At 43.6% G+C, this 20,454-nt stretch overlaps 1 protein-coding gene across 1 annotated transcript in view; it reads right to left on the bottom strand.

The window, feature by feature from the left end:
• The window catches only part of FAM81B (family with sequence similarity 81 member B), a 132,757-nt gene that overhangs the window by 75,048 nt on the left and 37,255 nt on the right, over positions 1–20,454 (bottom strand). Inside the window, exons 3-4 of the mRNA XM_073590631.1 lie at positions 14,880–15,117; positions 7,765–7,883 (exon numbers count right to left, since the gene is read on the bottom strand). Coding sequence (XP_073446732.1) covers positions 7,765–7,883; positions 14,880–15,117 — 357 coding nt within the window. The remainder of the gene's footprint in view (positions 1–7,764; positions 7,884–14,879; positions 15,118–20,454) is intronic.

Below are 20,454 nucleotides of genomic sequence, written 5' to 3'. Positions count from 1 at the left end.
CAAGAGAGGACCTCCGGTCGCAGATGGGCAGGGACAAAAGTCTTGCCCGGAGGTACAGACTCGAGGGCGACCGGAGCCACGGTCCTTAGGCTCTCAGACGGGACTATCAGCCGAGGCTCCTCCTCCGATGACACCACGGAGCAGGAGAGAGCATCAGCCCGGACGTTCTTCTCCCTGGAGAGAAAATGCAGGGTGAAGTGGAATCGGGAGAAGAACAAGGACCATCTGGCCTGGCGAGAATTCAGCCGCTGGGCTGTTTGTAAATAGACCAAATTGTTGTGGTCGGTGAACACCTGGAAAGGGTGGCGAGCCCCCTCCAGGAGGTGTCTCCACTCTGAAAAGGCCAACTTAATTGCTAGCAACTCTCGGTCCCCGATGGAATAATTCCTCTCCGCCGGTGTGAAGGTCTTGGAGTAGAAGAAGCATGGGTGCTTCCGACCTTGCGAGTCCTTCTGGAACAGGACCGCTCCAACACCGATGGAAGAGGCATGCACCTCCAGAATGAATGGTTTATCCACATCGGGGCGATGTAGAATGGGAGCGCTAGCGAAATGGGATTTAATAGAGGAGAAGGCCTTGGAGACAGGTTCTGACCACAACTTGGGGTTTGCACCCTTCTTGGTGAGGGCTACCAAGGGCGCTACCAAAGTTGAGAAGTGGGGAATGAATTGGCGATAGTAATTTATGAACCCCATAAAGCGCTGCACCGCTTTGACAGAATGGGGTTCCTGCCAATCCATCACCGCCTGTAGCTTGGCAGGATCCATGGTCAAACCCTGGGCTGAGATGATATAGCCCAACAAAGACAAGGACTCCTGCTCAAACACACACTTCTCCAACTTGGCATAGAGGGAGTTTGCCCGCAGGAGGTCGAAAACTTTGCAAACATCTCTCCGGTGGGAGTCAATATCTGGAGAGTAGATGAGAATATCATCCAGATAGACTACTATCGAGGTGGTAAGCATATCCCGGAAGATATCGTTCACAAAGTCTTGGAAGACGGCTGGGGCATTACAGAGCCCGAAGGGCATCACCAGATATTCATAGTGCCCGTCTCTGGTGTTAAATGCCATCTTCCATTCGTCCCCATCACGGATGCGAATCAGGTTGTAAGCCCCCCGCAGATCAAGAGTGGTAAACACTCTCGCTCCCCGTAGCCTATCAAACAGCTCCAATATCAGGGGTAGAGGATACTTATTCATAACGGTGATGGCGTTAAGACCCCTGTAATCGATGCAAGGACGTAGTTCTCCACTCTTCTTCTGGACGAAGAAGAATCCCGCCCCGCTGGTGACACTGACTTCCTAATGAATCCTCTTGCCAGATTCTCCCTGATGTATTGAGACATGGCCTCTGTCTCCGGGAGAGATAGGGGATAGACTCGACCCCGAGGAGGCTCAGCACCAGGCAAGAGGTCAATAGGACAGTCATAGGGGTGATGCGGTAGAAGTGTCTCCGCCGCCTTTTTGGAGATCACGTCCGCATACTGTTGATAGTGTTTGGGAAGCGAGGAAAGATCTGCGGGGACCTCGGTGGAGGCAACCCGGTTGCATTCCCTCAGACATCTACCCTCACATGACTTACTCCAACCAAGAATTCTCCCCGAGGACCACTCTATATGGGGAGAGTGATACCGCAACCAGGGGACCCCTAGAAGGACCTGGTCGATACCCTCGGGCATGACGAGGAGGGATATCGTCTCCTGATGAAATGGAGACACCGAGAGTAACAGTGGAGCGGTTTGGTGGGTAATCTATGAGGGCAGAGTCGCGCCATTCACTACTCTGACGATGACTGGTGTAGACATCATAACCAGGGGTATAGCGTGCCGTTGAGCGAAGGCAGATGACATAAAATTGCCCTCCGCTCCAGAATCCACACAAACCTCCACCGCCAGAGTGGAAGAACCAAACCCAAGTGTCCCCTTAAAGGACAACTTGGAGCAAAACGCCGCAGATTCTAGTGAGCTGCCTCCTACGGCCACTAGGGGCGAGCATCTTCCCAGCCGCTGTGGGCACTGGTTGGCAAAGTGACCGGACTGCCGGCAACCTTGACAGATCACAGGATCTCGAGCGGGCCGGGGCCTGGATCCCTCGCGGGAAGCCCCCTGACGCTTGGACGCCCGATCGGGAGATTCCAGAGGTTTAGCAAAACTGGGTGCCAACCTAAACCTCTGCCTACACTGGGTTCGCTCCAACCTTCGCTCAGCAAAGCGAAGGTCTATACGGGTGGAGATGGTGATAAGCTACTCCAGTGTAGCAGGAATCTCTCTGGTGGCCAGAGTGTCCTTCACATGGCCAGCCAAACCTCTCCAGAATGCCGGAATGAGGACCTTATCTGGCCACTCTAACTCCAAGGCCAGTGTCCGGAACTGGATGGCAAAGTGGCTGACCATGGACGAACCCTGTGACAATGCCAGCAGCCGGAGCGCGGTGTCATGGGTGACTCGCGGTCCCAGGAAGACATGCTTCAGAGTGTCCAGGAACCAAGAGGAACTCTGCACCACATGATCAACACGCTCCCACAGCGGTGTGGCCCACTCCAAAGCCCTGCCCGACAAGAGGGAAATAATAAATCCCACTTTGGCCCGCTTGGAGGGGAATCGTGCTGCCAGCAGTTCCAGCTGTATCGAGCACTGGCTCATGAAACCCCTACAAGAGGCACTATCACCCGAGAACTTCTCGGGCAGTGGGAGACGGGACAAAGTCAGGGCAGGGATGGCAGTGGTCACACGGGAGACAGCCTCTGTGGCTGCCTGAACAGCGACCGCAGTAACATCCGCAGCTGAGGCTGGACGCTCAAGACCCGCCAACCTGCCCTGCAGCTGCCGGATGTACTGCAGCAGTCGCTGTTCGTCCGCCATTACTAGCTCAGACTGCCTGCCTGATTTGCAAGGGGGTGAGGTAGAAGACAGATTCCCAAGGGCTGAAGTTGCAAACTCTGCACTTGCAGCAGAGGACCGAGTGGAAGATAAAGTGAAAGAACTGGAGGCACTCTCAGCCATCCAATCTAAAACCACCTCTACTTGTTCTGGCCTCACCATTCAACCATCGGTACTTTGGCCTACGAAATTAAGCAGAACATCCTGTCGTCTACGTGCACTAGAGGAAGGTGTTTCATTTGGGCGCATAGCGGGCACAGATTGACCACATTCTGTCTCTCCCTGCAACAGCTGCGTCGCCACCACCAGCAGCAATAGGGGCTTGTCCCCTATTTGATGTTCTCCACATTCTTTGTACTCCCCCAAAAAGTGCAGAGTATTAAATTATATGTGTACAGACAGACAGAGAGTGGCCTGCAGATTATTGCACTGCCTGTATGGAGAGTGACCCCCACAGAGTACCCCAACCCCCCCAAAACCCCCCCCAAAACAGTGTTGGCTACCTCCTCCTGCGCCTCTTCCACCTGCTCCATTTGGACCTCCGCCCCCTGGTTCAAGATCTTTATTTTTTTCTTTAATTCTATTTTAAGTAATTTCCGTATCCACATTTATTTGCAGGGGAATTGCAAAGCACCAAAGTGTATTGGGTTCGGGTTTGGGGTCAAGTTCTGATGCCCGATCTGAATTTTGAACTACAGTTTGTCCGAACCCAACGAATCCAAACACCCATGGATCTGCTCATCCCTAGCCAAATGTCATGTTCCTGCATTTCAGACTATTACATTCTTAATCATTGCATATGTCTGTGATTCTTCCATGTCTAGAGTCTTTATGGATTTGCAATAAAGAAGGATTTTATACGAGGACCCTGTGCTGGATGTACCTTCTTTTTTCTTTAATGCTTCTTGCCGCGCTACAAGATCTTCTGTGCAGAGGAGATCCTCTGTCCGTGAATGAGCTGAATATCCGGTTTCCGTAAGGTTTCCTATGACCTTAATGATCACCCATAGACACTTGAAGGCAACAGCTGCAGGGCCTCATTCAAATATTAAGAATGTGTAGTTGTGGTACTTCTAAACTCATAAAGGCTCTACACACAGTGCAATGCTAGAAACAAATTATAAGGAGGGTCATCCATAGATCCTTGAAGGCAACAACTGGAGGGCCTCATGCAAATATTGAAGATTAAAAACACTTTATGTGCTGCAGTCAACTGGTGGTGTGGAAAAGTCTTGGCTAATCCAGGTTTGTTAATTTTTATCAGTGTGAGCCTATCAGCATTTTCTGTTGATAGGCGAATGTGTCTGTCTGTTATGACAAGTGTTGAGGGAACCTGCTCAGGTAAGGTGTTATCCGAGGATGCTCGGTTGCTAACAGAGAGTATTTGAGCACCCCGAAGATAGTCTTCGAGTCTCCATGGCTGCATGGTTCGCATCTGTTCGACAGCTGCAACACATGCAGGGATTGCCTGTTTGTTAGGTACACATTTGGTAATTGCTATGTCTCTGGAAACCAAGTTTCCTTGATTAACTGAAATCATTTTTTTTTAATTAATGAAAAAATTTTGTCACCTGTGGCAAGCCAAGCATTTTTTTTTTTATTTCACACCACTGTATTATCACATAAAGCAGGTTAAACGGTATGGATGCCGATAGATAATTTTTGTAACAAAAAAAAATTGGTCATCTGTAGCAGACCAAGCTTTTTTTTTTATTTCAAACCACTGTAATTTCACACAAAGTAGGTTAAAATGTATGAATGACAATAGACACTTTTTTCATTAAAAAAAATAAAATTATTGGTCACCTGCAGCAGATATATACTGTATGTAGCAATTGACAGCAAATCCCTAAGCCCTGCCTAGAGGCTTTATTCACCACTCTCCCAGCTCCAGCAGTTGACCCTAGCTTAAATGCAGAATGGATCACATAGAAACAGCAAAGCCCAAGATTAGCTCTTAGAAGGACTTTTAGTATGATGGTTCAGCAATGTATCACCACTAGAGGACTCTGATTCCTAAAACTGTGCATATAGGCCTGGACTACTCTCTCCCTCCAATTAGAACTGTCTCTGAGCTGTGCAGTTGTGTCAGTGTGCAAAGCGTGGCGCCGCCGCTCCTTGCATAACCTCTGATGAGGTAATGCAGCCAGCCAATCAGAGTAATGCCACTATCAAATGGCTACAGCATTACAGTGACTGACAGACAATCCCCACATGTTTATTGGCTGTGTAACAGGAGCCAAACAAGCAGGACGGGGATTCGAGCATTAAATTCGAGCACCAGCCAATGCTTGACGAGTGCCAAGCACATCCAAGCAGCCAGATTCTTGAGTCATATCTGAGTATCAACGAGCATGTTCGCTCATCATTAATAAGAACCTGTAGATTAAAGTAAGCAGACAACAGTATATTTACGGTAATCGATAAATAGCGTAAAACATGATGATTTTTTTTCTTAATTACATAAAAAAATTACAAAATTGTAACACTTGTATAAGTAAAAATGTCAAAACTACAGCTCTTCTCACAAAAAACAAGTCCTTATATAGTGAAAATACATAAATAAAAAGGTATGTCTGTTACAACTATGCATGAATAAGCAAATTTAAATTGTCTAGTGATGCGAGCAAGTTGAAGATGAAATGATCTCTAAAAGGTGTAAAGTTAAAGATGACACATTTCCTTTGTATTTTAGGCTGTAGTGCAGCGGTGTCCACGCTGTGATCAAGCAAGTTCAAAACAAAACATGTTTAATGTTCAAAAACTAACACAGTGCACAGCACGCTGTATCCTCCGGATCGCAGCCGGGAAAACAAAAGACAGTCCGGGACCTGTTGCCGTGAGCAACCGCACTGCCGTGTACACAGGGGTGCCAGACCCTTTGGCTCCTTTTGGCCCTATGTTGCTTCACACAAGTAATGCTCTGCAGACCAACTACTCTGTCTGCTTGCAAGACCAAAACGGACACACCCAAACTCTTCCTGCAGGGTTTGTTTCTGTGGCCCTAGGCTTCTTATAAGATCTAGGCTGGAGGAAACAGATCAGGCCCCACTACCTTCCTGCAGTCCAAAAGCCCATACCGGGTTTTCCTGAACAAGCTCCTTGGTCAAAATAACTTGACCAGGTTCAAACTTACTTTTATTCTGGCATGCTGCTGTGACCACAAGGCACTCCAGCGGATCTAAAACGCTTCTGAGCACATTCTGGGGGGGACACATAGCGACCCTCACATATGACTCTGGTCACTGCCTCACAAGGCTAACAGTAATTTTTGATCAGGGGTGCCCAACTTTTTACATACCACTGTGCCTATTAAGTAGCGTATATTTTTGGATTATAAGACACACTTTTTCCCAAAACATTTGGGAGGAAAATGGGGGTGTGTCTTATAATTTGAATTCAGTTTACCGGCTGCGGTGGAGGGGGGGTCACAAAAGGCAGGGTCGCTGCTGCAGGAGGCTGGAATTGGTGGCAGGAGTCGGGCGATGCTGTGAGCTAGGAGGAGGGGGTGTCATGGTGGTGCAAGCCTGCGGATCCTGAGCTGTCATAAAATGTCAGCAGTGAGTAGTGGGCTTCGCAATAATGTCCACCGGAAGCCCCGCAATTGCAAATTGAGATCTTGGCTTCCGAGATCTCAACCTACACATACACTGTCTCCGGTGAGCATTTTCCCAAAGCCCACCACAAGGAAATCAATGAGAAGAGGACTCTGTTCAATGCTGACATTTTATAAAAGCCCAGGGCCCACAGTCTCACACCACCAGGACGCACTTTCCTCCCAATAAGGGGCCGCTGAGGACCTGCTGCAGCAGCGACCCTGCCTCCTGTGACCCTGCTTCTCCGCTGCTCCACCTTCCCCTCAGTAAGCTACTTAAAATTGGACTATAAGATGCACCACCATTTTATTTAAAAAATGTTTTCTATTTTACTACCCAAAATTTGGGAAGCGTCTCATGCATGGTCCAGTGCGACTTATAGTCCACAAAATATGGTACATGCTTTGTGCATGTGTGCACTATGTACATTGTAGGAATTTCACTTGCTTAGGTGCAACGGGTGGCAATCAGGAGGCACGTTCCATAGGGTTTATTGCTTCATAAACCAAAACAGCAAACAACCTTCAGCTCAAGAGGAAAAAAAAAACATAAATGTCCATTCCTTCAGGCTCAGTCCTGGAACCTCAGCACACACAGGAGGCTTGTCCCTCCCCACATGCAGCTCTGTGTTTCAGGAACAGTCTACGTTATAAGGGTATAGCCACACCCATGAACCCAACAGCTCACTAGTCACATGATTGTGACCTCACCACAGGTCCTGGCAGTACATTAGAGGTATAGTAATGTCTATTATGCCTTACATTACGGGGACAAGCCATCTCTGAGACACATATCTCCCTTCAACTATACAACCCTTAGCCACGCCACAACATGTAAGTATAATGTGTAAATGCGCATGTTATACTATATTGTGCTTGACTTCAAAATGAAAGGAAATGTGCATGTGTTTATGCGGGTGGTGCTTGATAAGGGGGCCCAAACACAAGTCTTGCTCAGGGGCCCTTCACTGTCAATGTCTGCCCTTGTATAGACCCCATCTTGGTAAACTTACTTGTAAATGGGACCTCAGATTATTAAGAAAATCATGTTGAACTGAATGGCTAGAAAGTGATGTGTCCAAAAAATAAATATTTGTGGATTATTTTGACTGAGTACTGATATTATGTGCATAAAAGGCACTTTATATCACTAGCACACCACAATACTGATTTTAAAAATATATTTTCTTCTGAAAAAAAAGTGTCCTGTTCTAGAACATTTTTGAAAGCTACTAAATTTACATCATAGGCACTTAACTATGTAGATATGGAAATTATAGACACTGACCTGGCCACACGTCCTCGCAGATCCCCAATCCCAGCTAGGTGCTTCCTGTCCAGGCTCTGTACAGCAAAGCTTGTTCCTGAGCTCACCGTATCTCTCGTTCTTATCTCATTTTCCAAAATCTACAACAGTGAGAAAATACAGTATATTCATTGCTAATATCATCTAGTGTGTGCAGCAAAACATCTAGTGGAAGGTTCTATTGAATTACTGGCAACCCTCCCTGCATGACTGCATACAGACCCATCAATCAATTAGCAGAACCGCCCACAATCATGTGCACGTAAGGATGGAAAAAACAGGGGTTTAAATACATAAAATAAAAATTATACTGAATCCTTGACCTCAAAATCAAACATCATAGCAAATTATGCTGCACACCATGTTTCCCATAGATAGAGCCATCTTATATTAACCATAACAAATTCCCTTTAAGGGCTCGTTCTCATCTGCATATAAATCGGACGAGTGCAATCCGACATAAAATCGGATTGCACGTTGATTAACCCCTTCACCCCCAAGGGTGGTTTGCACGTTCATGCCCGGCCAATTTTTACAATTCTGACCACTGTACCTTTATGAGGTCATAACTCTGGAACGCTTCAATGGATCCCGGTGATTCTGACATTGTTTTCTCGTGACATATTGTACTTCATGTTAGTGGTAAAATTTCATTCAAATAACTTGCGTTTATTTGTGAAAAAAATGGAAATTTGGCAAAAATTTTGAAAATTTTGCAACTTTCCAACTTTGAATTTTTATGCCCTTAAATCACAGAGATACAGCACACAAAAAACTTGACAACTAACATTTCCCACATGTTTACTTTACATCAGCACAATTTTGGAACCAAAATTTTTTTTGTTAGGAAGTTATAAGGGTTAAAAGTTGACCAGCGATTTCTCATTTTTACAACACCATTTTATTTTTAGGACCACATCACATTTGAAGCCACTTTGAGGGGTCTATATGATAGAAAATACCCAATAGTGACACCATTCTAAAAACTGCACCCCTTAAGGTGCTCAAAACCACATTCAAGAAGTTTATTAACCCTTTAGGTGCGTCACAGGAATTTTTTTGAATATTTAAAAAAAAATGAACGTCTAACTTTTTTTCACAAAAAAAATACTTCAGGTTCAATTTTTTTTATTTTACCAAGGGTAACAGGAGAAATTGGACTGCAAAAGTTATTGTGCAATTTGACCTAAGTACGCTGATACCTGATTTGTGGGGGGGAACGACTGTTTCGGCGCATGGCAGAGCTCAGAATGGAAGGAGCGCCGTTTGACTTTTTCAATGCAAAATTGGCTGGAATTCAGATCGGACGCCATGTCACGTTTGGAGAGTCCCTGATGTACCTAAACAGTGGAAACCCCCTACAAGTGACCCCATTTTGGAAACTAGACCCCCCAAGGAACTTATCTAGATATGTGGTGAGAACTTTTAACCCACAAGGGCTTTACAGAAGTTTATAACGTACAGCGGTACAATTAAAAAATCATATTTTTTCCACAAAAATGATCTTTTCACCCCAATTTTTATTTTCCCAAGGGTAACAGGACCCTAAAAGTTATTGTGCAATTTGTCCTGAGTATGCTGATACCCCACATGTGGGGGTAAACCACTATTTGGGCACATGGCAGAGCTCGGAAGGGAAGCAGCGCGATTTGACGTTTTTGGCTGGAATTGAGATCGGACACAATGTTGCGATTGGAAAACCCCTGATGTACCTAAACAGTGGAAACCCCCCACAAATGACACCATTTTGGAAACTAGACCCCCTAAGGAACTTATCTAGATGTGTGGTGAGCACTTTGAACCCCCCAGTGCTTCACAGAAGTTTATAACGCCCACGCGTGAAAATAAAAAATTCGTATTTTTTCCACAAACATGATCTTTTAGTCACCATTTTTTTTATTTTCCCAAGGGTAAGAGGAGAAATTGGACCCCAAAAGTTGTTGTCCAATTTGTCCTGAGTATGCTGACACCCCATATGTGGGAGAAAACTACTGTATGGGCACACGTCGGGGCTCGGAAGGGGAGTAGTGACGTTTTGGAATGCAGACATTGATGGAATGGTCTGCGGGTGTCATGTTGCCTTTGGAGAGCCCCTAATGTACCTAAACAGTGGAAACCCCCCACAAATGACCCCATTTTGAAAACTAGACCCCCTAAGGAACTTATCTAGATGTGAGGAGAGCACTTTGAACCCCCAAGGGCTTCACAGAAGTTTATAATGCCAGGGCATGAAAATAAAAAAATCGTATTTTTTCCACAAACATGATCAATTAGTCCCCAATTTTTTTATTTTCCCAAGGGTAACAGGAGAAATTGGACCCCAAAAGTTGTTGTCCAATTTGTCATGAGTACGCTGACACCCCATATGTGGGAGAAAACTACTGTATGGACACACGTCGGGGCTCGGAAGGGAAGCAGTGCCATTTTGGAATGCAGACTTTGATGGAATGGTCTGCGGGTGTCATGTGCGTTTGGAGAGCCCCTGATGTACCTAAACTATTGAAACTCCCCACAAGTGACCCCATTTTGAACACTAGACCCCCCTCAGAACTTATCTAGATGTGTGGTGAGCACTTTGAACCCCCAAGTGCTTCACAGAAGTTTATAACGCTCGGACGTGAAAATAAAAAAATCATTTTTTTCCACAAAAATGATATTTTTGCCCCCAATTTTTTATTTTCCTAAGGGTAACAGGAGAAATTGGACCCCAAAAATTGTTTTGCAATTTGTCCTGAGTAGGCTGATACCCTACATGTTTGGGCGCATGGCAGAGCTTGGAAGGGAAGGAGCACCATATGACTTTTTCAACTCAGAATTGGCTGGAATTGAGATCAGACGCAATGTTGCATTTGGAGAGCCCCTGATGTGCCCAAACAGTGGAAACCCCCAATTCTAACTCCAACCCGAACCCCAACACACCCCTAACCCTAATCTCAGCCCTAACCCTAGCCCTAACCCTAACCCTAGCCCTAGCCCTAACCCTAACCCTAGCCCTAACCCTAGCCCTAACCCTAGCCCTAATGGAAAAATGGAAATAAATACATTTTTTTTAATTTTATTATTTTTCCCTAACTAAGGGGGTGATAATGGGGGGTTTGATTTACTATTTATGGCGGTTTTTATTTTTGGCAGCTGTCGCACGCTAAAAGACGCTTTTTATTGTAAAAATAGTGTTTGCATCACCACATATTGAGAGCTATAATTTTTCTGTATTTTGACCCACCGAGTCATGTGAGGTCTTATTTTTTGCGGGACAAGTTGACGTTTTTATTGGTACCATTTTCGGGCACGTGACATTTTTTGATCGCTTTTTATTCCGATTTTTGGGACGCAGAATGAACAAACACCAGCGTTTCATGAATTTCTTTTGGGGGAGTGCGTTTACACCGTCCCGCGTGCGGTAAAATTGATAAAGCAGTTTTATTCTTCGGGTCAGTACGGTTGCAGCGATACCTCATTTACGTCTTTTTTTTATGTTTTGTCGGTTTTATGCAATGAAAACTATTTTATATAAAAAATAATTATATTTGCATCGCTTTATTCTGCGAGCTATAACTTTTTTATTTTTTCGCTGATATGCTGTGTGGCAGCTCGTTTTTTGCGGGACAAGATGACGTTTTCAGCGGTACCATGGATATTTATATGCGTCTTTTTGATCGCGCGTTATTACACTTTTTGTTCTTCGGTATGATAATAAATCATTATTTTTTGCTTCGTTTTTTATTTTTATTTTTAAGGGGTTCGCTAAAGGGGTTAACTAATGGGACAGTTTTATAGGGCTGGTCGTTACGGACGCGGCGATACCTAATATGTGTACTTTTATTGTTTTGGGTTTTTTTTATTTTCAAAAAATGAATTTATTGGGGAATATTTTTTTTTTTTCTACTAATTTATTTGGCGATTTTTTTTAAAATTATTTTTACACTTTTTTTTAATTTTTTTTTTACTTTATTACATAGTCCCAGGTGGGACATCACTGTCCTGTGACAGATCGCTGATCTGTCACATCACAGATCACTGTGACAGATCAGCAATCTGTCACAGGCATTGAAGAAGACTTCCTCTTGCCTGCGCTTTGCAGGCTCTGAGGAAGCCAGCTTCCTGCAGGCCCCCGAAGGCCCCCGTCGCCATCTTGGATTCGGGGGCCTGCAGGAAAGGAGTCCCCAACAGCAGCGCTGCACATTGCGCTGCTGTGGGGGGCTCAGGGAAGCACGGAGGGAGCCCCCTCCCTGCCGATGCTTCCCTTTAACTCCCGGTACACCGCGATCGTGTTTGATCGCGGTGTGCAAGGGGTTAACGTGTCGGGGCGGTCCGTGACCGCCCCTGACACATTGTGCCGGGTGTCAGCTGTGATAATCAGCTGACACCCGGCCGCGATCAGCGGCGCTCACCACGTGGGCGCCGCTGATCGCGGTAGACGTACTATCCCGTCCATGGGCATAGGGGCCCGGGTCCCATGGACGGGATAGTACGTCGGATGTCAGGAAGGGGTTAATGTTATACAATGATTCTGTGCTGTTCTGCAATTTCTTTTCTCATCTTCAGTCTGGATGAGAAAGAAATTGCAGCATGCTGCGAGTGGCCGTTTACATCAGATGAGACTCACCAATGCAAGTCACTGGGCGTGAGGAAAAAAATTGCGTAGCACATGGCCCATGCGTGTTCTGTCCAATTATTACTCACTCATTAAATCAGACATTAAATCAGCCAAGTACAGTAAATTCACAGCCCAAACCGTCAGAACAGGATAGAATAGATATATAGACAGATAGAAATATGTCAGTGAGATATATTATTAGTGTAGTGCATTTTATAGTTTTCTGTACTTTTATTTAGCAAATAAATAAAAAAATAAAAATGAAAAAAATTTTGGGGTTCCCCCGTAATTTTAATAACCGGCTAAGGGAAAACAGACAGCTGTGAGCTGATCTTATTAGTCTGGTTTTAATAACTAGCAAAGGCTAAGCAGACAGCTGCAGGCTAATGTTAGTAGGCTGGGAAGGGTCATGGACATTGGCCCCATCCCAGCCTAATAAGAACAGCCCTAAGTTGCACTAGAAATGGTGATTCCATTAGATGTGGCAGTTCTGGCACTTAGCCTCGGCTCTTCCTAATTGCTCTGGTGCAGTGGCAATCAAGATAATCACAGACATATCGCAAGACACCTCTGTCAGGTAAATTTATGTTTTCCAGACGAACCTTATTACAGGCATCTCTACTCCATCTTTAACAATGGTGCAGGCCCAAGCAATACCATTTAGAATCATAGAATGGTAGAGTTGGAAGGGGCCTCCTGGGTCATTTGGTCCAACCCCCTGCTCAAAGCAGGATACACTAAATCATTCCAGACAGATGTCTGTCCAGGCTGTTTGAAGACTTCCATGGAAGGAGAACTCACCACCTCTCGTGGCAGCCTGTTCCACTCATTGATCACTCTAACTGTCAAAAAGATTTTTCTAATATCTAATCTGTGTCTCCTCCCATTCAGTTTCATCCCATTGCTTCTAGTCTTTCCTTGTGCAAATGAGAATAAAGATGATCTAAAGATGATTTAAACATCTTAATTGCTACCCACTTGCTATTGCTATTATGTTTACTTCACTAAGTACTGATGGTTGCTGTTTGTGGTGTTCTGTTGCAGGTGTTTCCATATAAGATAGACCATCTAATGACTATTTATGTGACTTATTAGTGGTCAGTATACTGTATATGTAGATAACGACTGTATGTTTTGAGGAATAACAGTCTGCACTCAACACTTTATATTAATCCCACTTATGCATTTTTTGGAATGAAATAGCCTAATCATTCTTATTCTTTACTATAAACCCTTTTATTTAATTTTTTTGGAGATAATTAATCCTTACATGTAAATTATTCACATAAGTCTTAGTCCCTCAGTCCCATCTTTCTTGATTTTTAAAGTTGTTTTACTGTTTATATCAATAAAAATATTTTATTCAAAATATTTTTTTATCAAAATATTGATACACTTTCTATTTATCTCAGTGCAAATATATACCTGGCTAATTATATTGCATAGTATATTTATTGTATAAATAAAATCATAGAACTTTGATATTGCCATAATCATGATGACCCACGGAATAACGTTAACATTTCATTTGTCTGGCAATAGTGGTGAATAGTGTAAAATGAAAAATGCAAAAATCAGTGGCACAATTGCTTTTTTGTTTATATTTCTTCCCATATAGAAATAATAAGAAGTTATTTGTACTCCCAAAGGATGCCCCTAACAAAAGCAACTCATCCTCAAAGAAAAACAAGCGTCCATTCTCCCATCTTGCGAAAAACGTTAAAAAAAAAAATTATGACTCCTGGAGTGTAACGACAAAAAAAGTGGAAAAATAAAATGATTTGTCATAACTGCAAAATTGGCTGTAGAAAAAAGGAAACAGCCGCACTCAAACAATGCAATACTTCGCAAAATTAATTCATATTTATTTACAAGTCTAAGTAATACCACAGCAGGAACAAAATTTTTTAGTGAAGATAGGGTAACGTTTCGACCCTACCAGGGTCTTTGTCAAAACCTCACTGGATAGTGAATAGGTTCAACATAGAATTCTAAAGAGGATCCCCTTAAGGTCTCAGTATGGGGGAGACAGCGTGTCCTGCGTTCCTTGTGGTGATGTAGGAACACAGGACACGCTGTGTCTCCCCCATATTGAGTTCTTAAGGGGATCCTCTTTAGAATTCTATGTTGAACCTATTCACTATCCAGTGAGGTTTTGACAAAGACCCTGGTAGGGTCGAAACGTTACCCTATCTTCACTAAAATTTTTTGTTCCTGCTGTGGTATTACTTACACTTGTAAATAAGTATGAATTAATTTTGCAAAGTATTGCATTGTTTGAGTGCGGCTGTTTCCTTTTTTCTATTTTACTTTGGGTTCACCCAAGTTCAGCCAGCACCTTTTACCGAAAGAAGAGTGCGCTTCATTTTTCTCTTTCCTAAAAAATTGGCTGTGATGCCAAAGCTTACGGTAAGCCACATTGCACAAATAAAAAATTGGGCTCACTTTAATTCTGCATATCAGGAATTTCAGAAATATTTATGCATATGCTATATTGCACCTCAATATCTCTGCTCAGCTGCTTGATTATTTGTATGACTGTCTGCATGTGATTTTCAAGCAAGCGTTGTGCCATCACATCCCAGTGTTGGCCACGGTTTCCTCGCAGTATGGATACATCTTCTTTTATCTTGAAGGCTTGATCTAGGAGAATAGTAGTGGACTTTTCTTGATTAAATAATCTATCTTCTAATATCTCTACCCGATGTCCTGAAATTGTTGGCAAGAATGATTGACCCCTAAAATATAAGGAATAATAAAAGTTAAACATGCATAGTAAGATGAGAATATAAATATCAAATTGGAATCAAATGGTCAGTTAAAGTGAAACTGTCCTCAGAAAATGACCCATTATATCAAGGTATTTCATAATATGCCCTGTAAGTCACATTAGAGTATGTTCACTCAATGTAGATTTGTAGCAGGTTTTTGACACTGTTTCTTGCATATCAATGGATTTTTTATGCCATGAAAAGTGACATCTTGAGATGCATTTTTTAAAATCTACAACATGTCAGTTCCTCTTGAGTTAAATATGCATTTTCTATACAGATTTTTCCCATAAGCTTGAATGAGATGAGGAAGATTTGCAGAGTAAAAATGCATGCTATCCTCACATTACTTTGGCAATAAAGTTTTGTCATAGCTAAGTAAGAGGATATATCAAAAACAAGGTTACAAATGCTTTTTAAAAAAAGGCAATAAAAACACAATAATAAAATGCAAGTAACCTTAATCAGCTAATTGTTGCAGGAATACTACAAAAAAATCTGCAGCATCAAAAACACACCAAATGATCATTGTGGCAACTTAGCCTGAAACTCGTGCCATTTTTAATTAGAGAGAAAAGAGTGTTGTGTAAAGAAAGAATGGCTTTTCTGGGTGATGCAACTTGGAGGATAATGCGTGAGCCACAATTCTGGTGGGTATTTCATTGGGATATTGCTAACAATGCTGATATAATTATGTCTTTGTTATTATTTTGCACTAAACTTGTTTATGTATGCTGTGGACATAACATGTATATGTACTCTCCTGTGTGATGGAATGGTAAATCTCACGTACTCCTAAACTGTATTACTACTGTATATGACTCCATAGGTTAAGAACGAAGTGTTCCTCCTCACTTAAACAACTGTCTGACAAACAAATGTCCAGCTAAAATCCACAATACTTGCAAGAAAAGATTTTATGTGAAGAAATTATAAATATACTTTATGCTGTTCTCCTTTGTTTGAGCATGAAGGTCAGTTGCTACAAGGTAATGATATGCAATTTAAATTTCCTAAGATTCAGCTAATTGGATACATTTTCCTATTTGATCTTCCCACAAGCTGAAATGATGTAAACATGCTAACTGCCAAATATTAAGCAAGTCATATTGTACTTAAACACTTGCAATGTGTATTCTTATACCTCCATCAGCTGATGCCTGCCTAATCATAGATAGCTTTATTGAACTCTATGCAGACTTGCTGCACAATGCAAAGTCTTTTACTTTACTCTAATAATTCTTGGTGCCGAAACCCGGGAGGCGATACAGTGTTTCAGAGCAGACCAGCGAGACTCATGTGATGACACAGATGAACCAAGACCCTTAAATCTTACCATATAGTTCCACTTTGTTCCCTTACTGTAAAGTTTGCTCTGTAATGCTAACTCCCTTCTAAGTAAGTTCACACTTGTCTGTTTAAATAAACTGCTATTTTAATTGTGATATTTGTTGTGAACCAGGAACTTAGTTGTATGTAGTGTGATATTTACTGTGAACCAGGATATTACATTATGTGGTATGCACTGTGAGTAAGGGTACTGTCACACTTAGCGATGTACCAGCGATCCCGACCAGCGATATGACGCGGTCAGGATCGCTGGTACATCACTAAGTGGTCGCTAGTGAGCTGCCACACAGGCAGATCTCACCAGTGACATCGCTGGGGATGGGGGTCGCTACTTACCTGTCACACCAGGCGATCCTGCGTCCTCCCGCCCGGCTACACGCGTCGCTCGTCGTCACAGCAGGAAGCACCGCAGGAAGCTGACGACGAGAAACGGTCCAGGACGTTCTCGCGCGATCAGCGATAACCAGCAGGTGAGCGGGTCGTAGGTAAGTATCAGACACAGAGATATCGCTAGCAATATCGCTATAACGTCACAAGTTATAGCGATATTGCTAGCGATATCTCTTAGTGTGACAGGCCCTTAAGGATCTGAGCTGTCTATGTTGTGCGACTGATTGTAAGCATTTTGTAAGATAACTCTTGGTGAGATTGTTACTCTGTGGCTGAGATACTCTACACTTTACTGGTGAATAGATGGAGTTTGAGAGGAAGATGTAATCTGTGTGAGTCTCCCCTAGTATAAAGCCCCCGTCACACTAAGCGAGATCGATGCTGAGTCACAAATTTTGTGACGCAACAGCGACCTCAGCAGCGATCTCGCTACTTTTTACAGGTAGCAGCGACCAGGCCCCTGGTGTGAGATCGCTGGTCATGTCGGCATGACCTGGACTTTTTTTGATCGTTTAGGTCCCGCTGGCCAGCATGCATCGCTGTGTTTGACAGGGACAATGATGAACGACCTCAATACTACAGGTCTGAGAGACAGGGTCCCAACGACCGTCGTATCATTCCATATCATTGTTGCGTCACTGGTGAGATCTGACTGTTTGACATCTCACCAGCGACCACGTAGCAACAAACCAGCGATCCCTACTAGGTCATATCGTTGTCGGGATCGTTGGTGCGTCGCCAAGTGTGACGCTTATGTTGGTGCCTGTCCGCAGATGGAAGAATGATCAGAGGACTTACAAGTATGTTTCCTATTCCTGTCGGTCAACCAAGTGTCCAAAGGGACACAATATCTGAGGGAACTGTGTGTGTACCTCTGAAAGAGACATTTCTTGGGCTAACGCATGGTCTCAGTTGCCATCGCAGTGAGAATAGTAAGGCAGGAGGTAGAGAGGAAGGTGTCTGGGCATCACAGATGGAAATTCTTGCTTGGGTTCATAGGCAGTGAAAGATTTGTCAAAGTTTGCTAATAGAGCTAGAATGCTCAGGGATGGAGTGTTGGATGTTGAGTATACTAAATCTATTGAGACTTGGGATGGTAAATGTTACATACACACTAAGGTTTTCCTGAACAATCAAGACTCTGATGAGGTACTTATCAGGGTAGCATGAATGCATAATATGTATCCCTCTATAAGTGTCCCTCAGCTTTAGGCCTCTTTCACACTTCAGTTTTTTGACGTCAGTCATAAACCGCCAATTTTAGAAAAAAACGGATCCACCAAAAAAGGGGCGGATCCGTTTTTTTCCCCCATAGACTTACATTATTGGCAGATCTTGATTGACGGTTGTCTGTCACCCCCGTTTTTTAAAGGATCCGCCAAAATTTTTCTGGCTCCTGGGCGGATGAGACGGTCATTGCAACGTTTTTTCTTCTTGATGGTCTGCTCTTTTCATGTGCGCATTCCCAGAAGCTTTGGTCCGGGATCATTTTTAACCCAGTAATGCCGTTCCGGGATCGTAAAAAAATTCTCTCTCTCTCTCTCCCCTTTTTCCCGGGCACGTGTTCCTTTAAACTTCAGAAGACTTCGCCGGATCCGTCAAACTGACGGTCTGGTGGCACATGTTGCTGTGAAAATGGAAATGGATCCATTTTCTACGGTTTTCACAGATTACAACTGATCTGAAAAACGTATGTGTGAAACAGGCCTTACCTATACCTTTCCCAGAGGGAGGACAAGAGCCCTTCACACACACCAAAGATAGGTGGTATTGTAGCAATTCAAGGTGTCTGTTAATATTCAGAATATGTGACTGTGCGTACCCAATGTCATGCATTCTTAGATAACCTAAAATTCTCAGCCCCACACAATCTCACTATTACTGTCTCAACTGGCCACCAAGGGCTAACTTAGGGCTATCCCATCCTCCAGCAGCTGAGACGACGAAAACTAAATCTCCGAGCATGCCAAAATACTCGGAGATCACCCGAGCATGCTCGGCGAGACCCGAGCAACTATGCTACTCACCCATCACTAATGGCCATGGCTATGACAAAATTTTTCTGGCTCCTGGGCGGATGAGACGGTCATTGCAACGTTTTTTCTTCTTGATGGTCTGCTCTTTTCATGTGTGCATTCCCGGAAGCTTTGGTCCGGGATAATTTTTAACCCAGTAATGCCGTTCCGGGATCGTAAAAAAATTCTCTCTCTCTCTCTCCCCTTTTTCCCGGGCACGTGTTCCTTTAAACTTCAGAAGACTTCGCCGGATCCGTCAAACTGACGGTCTGGTGGCACATGTTGCTGTGAAAATGGAAATGGATCCATTTTCTACGGTTTTCACAGATTACAACTGATCTGAAAAACGTATGTGTGAAACAGGCCTTACCTATACCTTTCCCAGAGGGAGGACAAGAGCCCTTCACACACACCAAAGATAGGTGGTATTGTAGCAATTCAAGGTGTCTGTTAATATTCAGAATATGTGACTGTGCGTACCCAATGTCATGCATTCTTAGATAACCTAAAATTCTCAGCCCCACACAATCTCACTATTACTGTCTCAACTGGCCACCAAGGGCTAACTTAGGGCTATCCCATCCTCCAGCAGCTGAGACGAGGAAAACTAAATCTCCGAGCATGCCAAAATACTCGGAGATCACCCGAGCATGCTCGGCGAGACCCGAGCAACTATGCTACTCACCCATCACTAATGGCCATGGCTATGACAAACTTTTACATCTGGTATATACTGGAGCAACCTGGACAGTGTTAATAAAATCCCAATAATCTTTTCAGTTGTTAACTGATGAGGAAATAATAGAGTCAAGACAACCCCAACTCATCATTCAATGCCAAACTAGGTTGATATCTGATAAACTTTGCCCCTGCCCTTGGTCTTCTCAACTTCACTTGTCCTTTTACGTTTAGCTAGCTAACCGACAAGTACAATTTCAGCAGCAACAGCACAAGCAGGAGCACCTTCTCTGCACTATGACACTGAGAATATGGCACCACCAAAACAAGATGACCGCTTTTTATATGGACAGTGACATGTGACTTCGGCAGCCAGTCACAGAAGACCTTGTATCATGACATTGTGTATGGTTTCTGCATCCTGATTGGCTACTGGAATGTACATACATTAAGTTATTAAAGAAAAAAAATGAAACTCTACAGCTCCTCTGACCTAGACATCCCCCTCCCCTCAGCAAACATTTCCCCCCATTTCTCTGCTCATCATACAACACCATTATCTTAGCCAAAGTCATAACAAAAGCATTAGTGGAAACGCAATGATTTACCAACTGTGACCGAATTTTGCCAACTTTGAGTAAAAATGCTCGGGAAACCAAACCTGAGTTCGAATGTGCTACGTTCGTGCCAAATTTGAGATTGGCAAACATTTTCCGAACAAGTTTGCTCAATTCAACTCAGGAAGTGGAGATGATTATTCACATTGATGTATGTAAGCTGCCTAAAGGTAAGATTGCTGACATGCACACCGATTCTAGATATTTATTTGATATTACCCATGATTACGGGTAGCTAGAAAAGTAGATACTTG

Source organism: Dendrobates tinctorius, unplaced genomic scaffold, assembly GCF_039654945.1.
Source record: "Dendrobates tinctorius isolate UK_male_01 unplaced genomic scaffold, ASM3965494v1 ptg000003l, whole genome shotgun sequence".
Taxonomy (NCBI): domain Eukaryota; kingdom Metazoa; phylum Chordata; class Amphibia; order Anura; family Dendrobatidae; genus Dendrobates; species Dendrobates tinctorius.
This window is presented reverse-complemented; position numbering and strand designations above follow the sequence as displayed.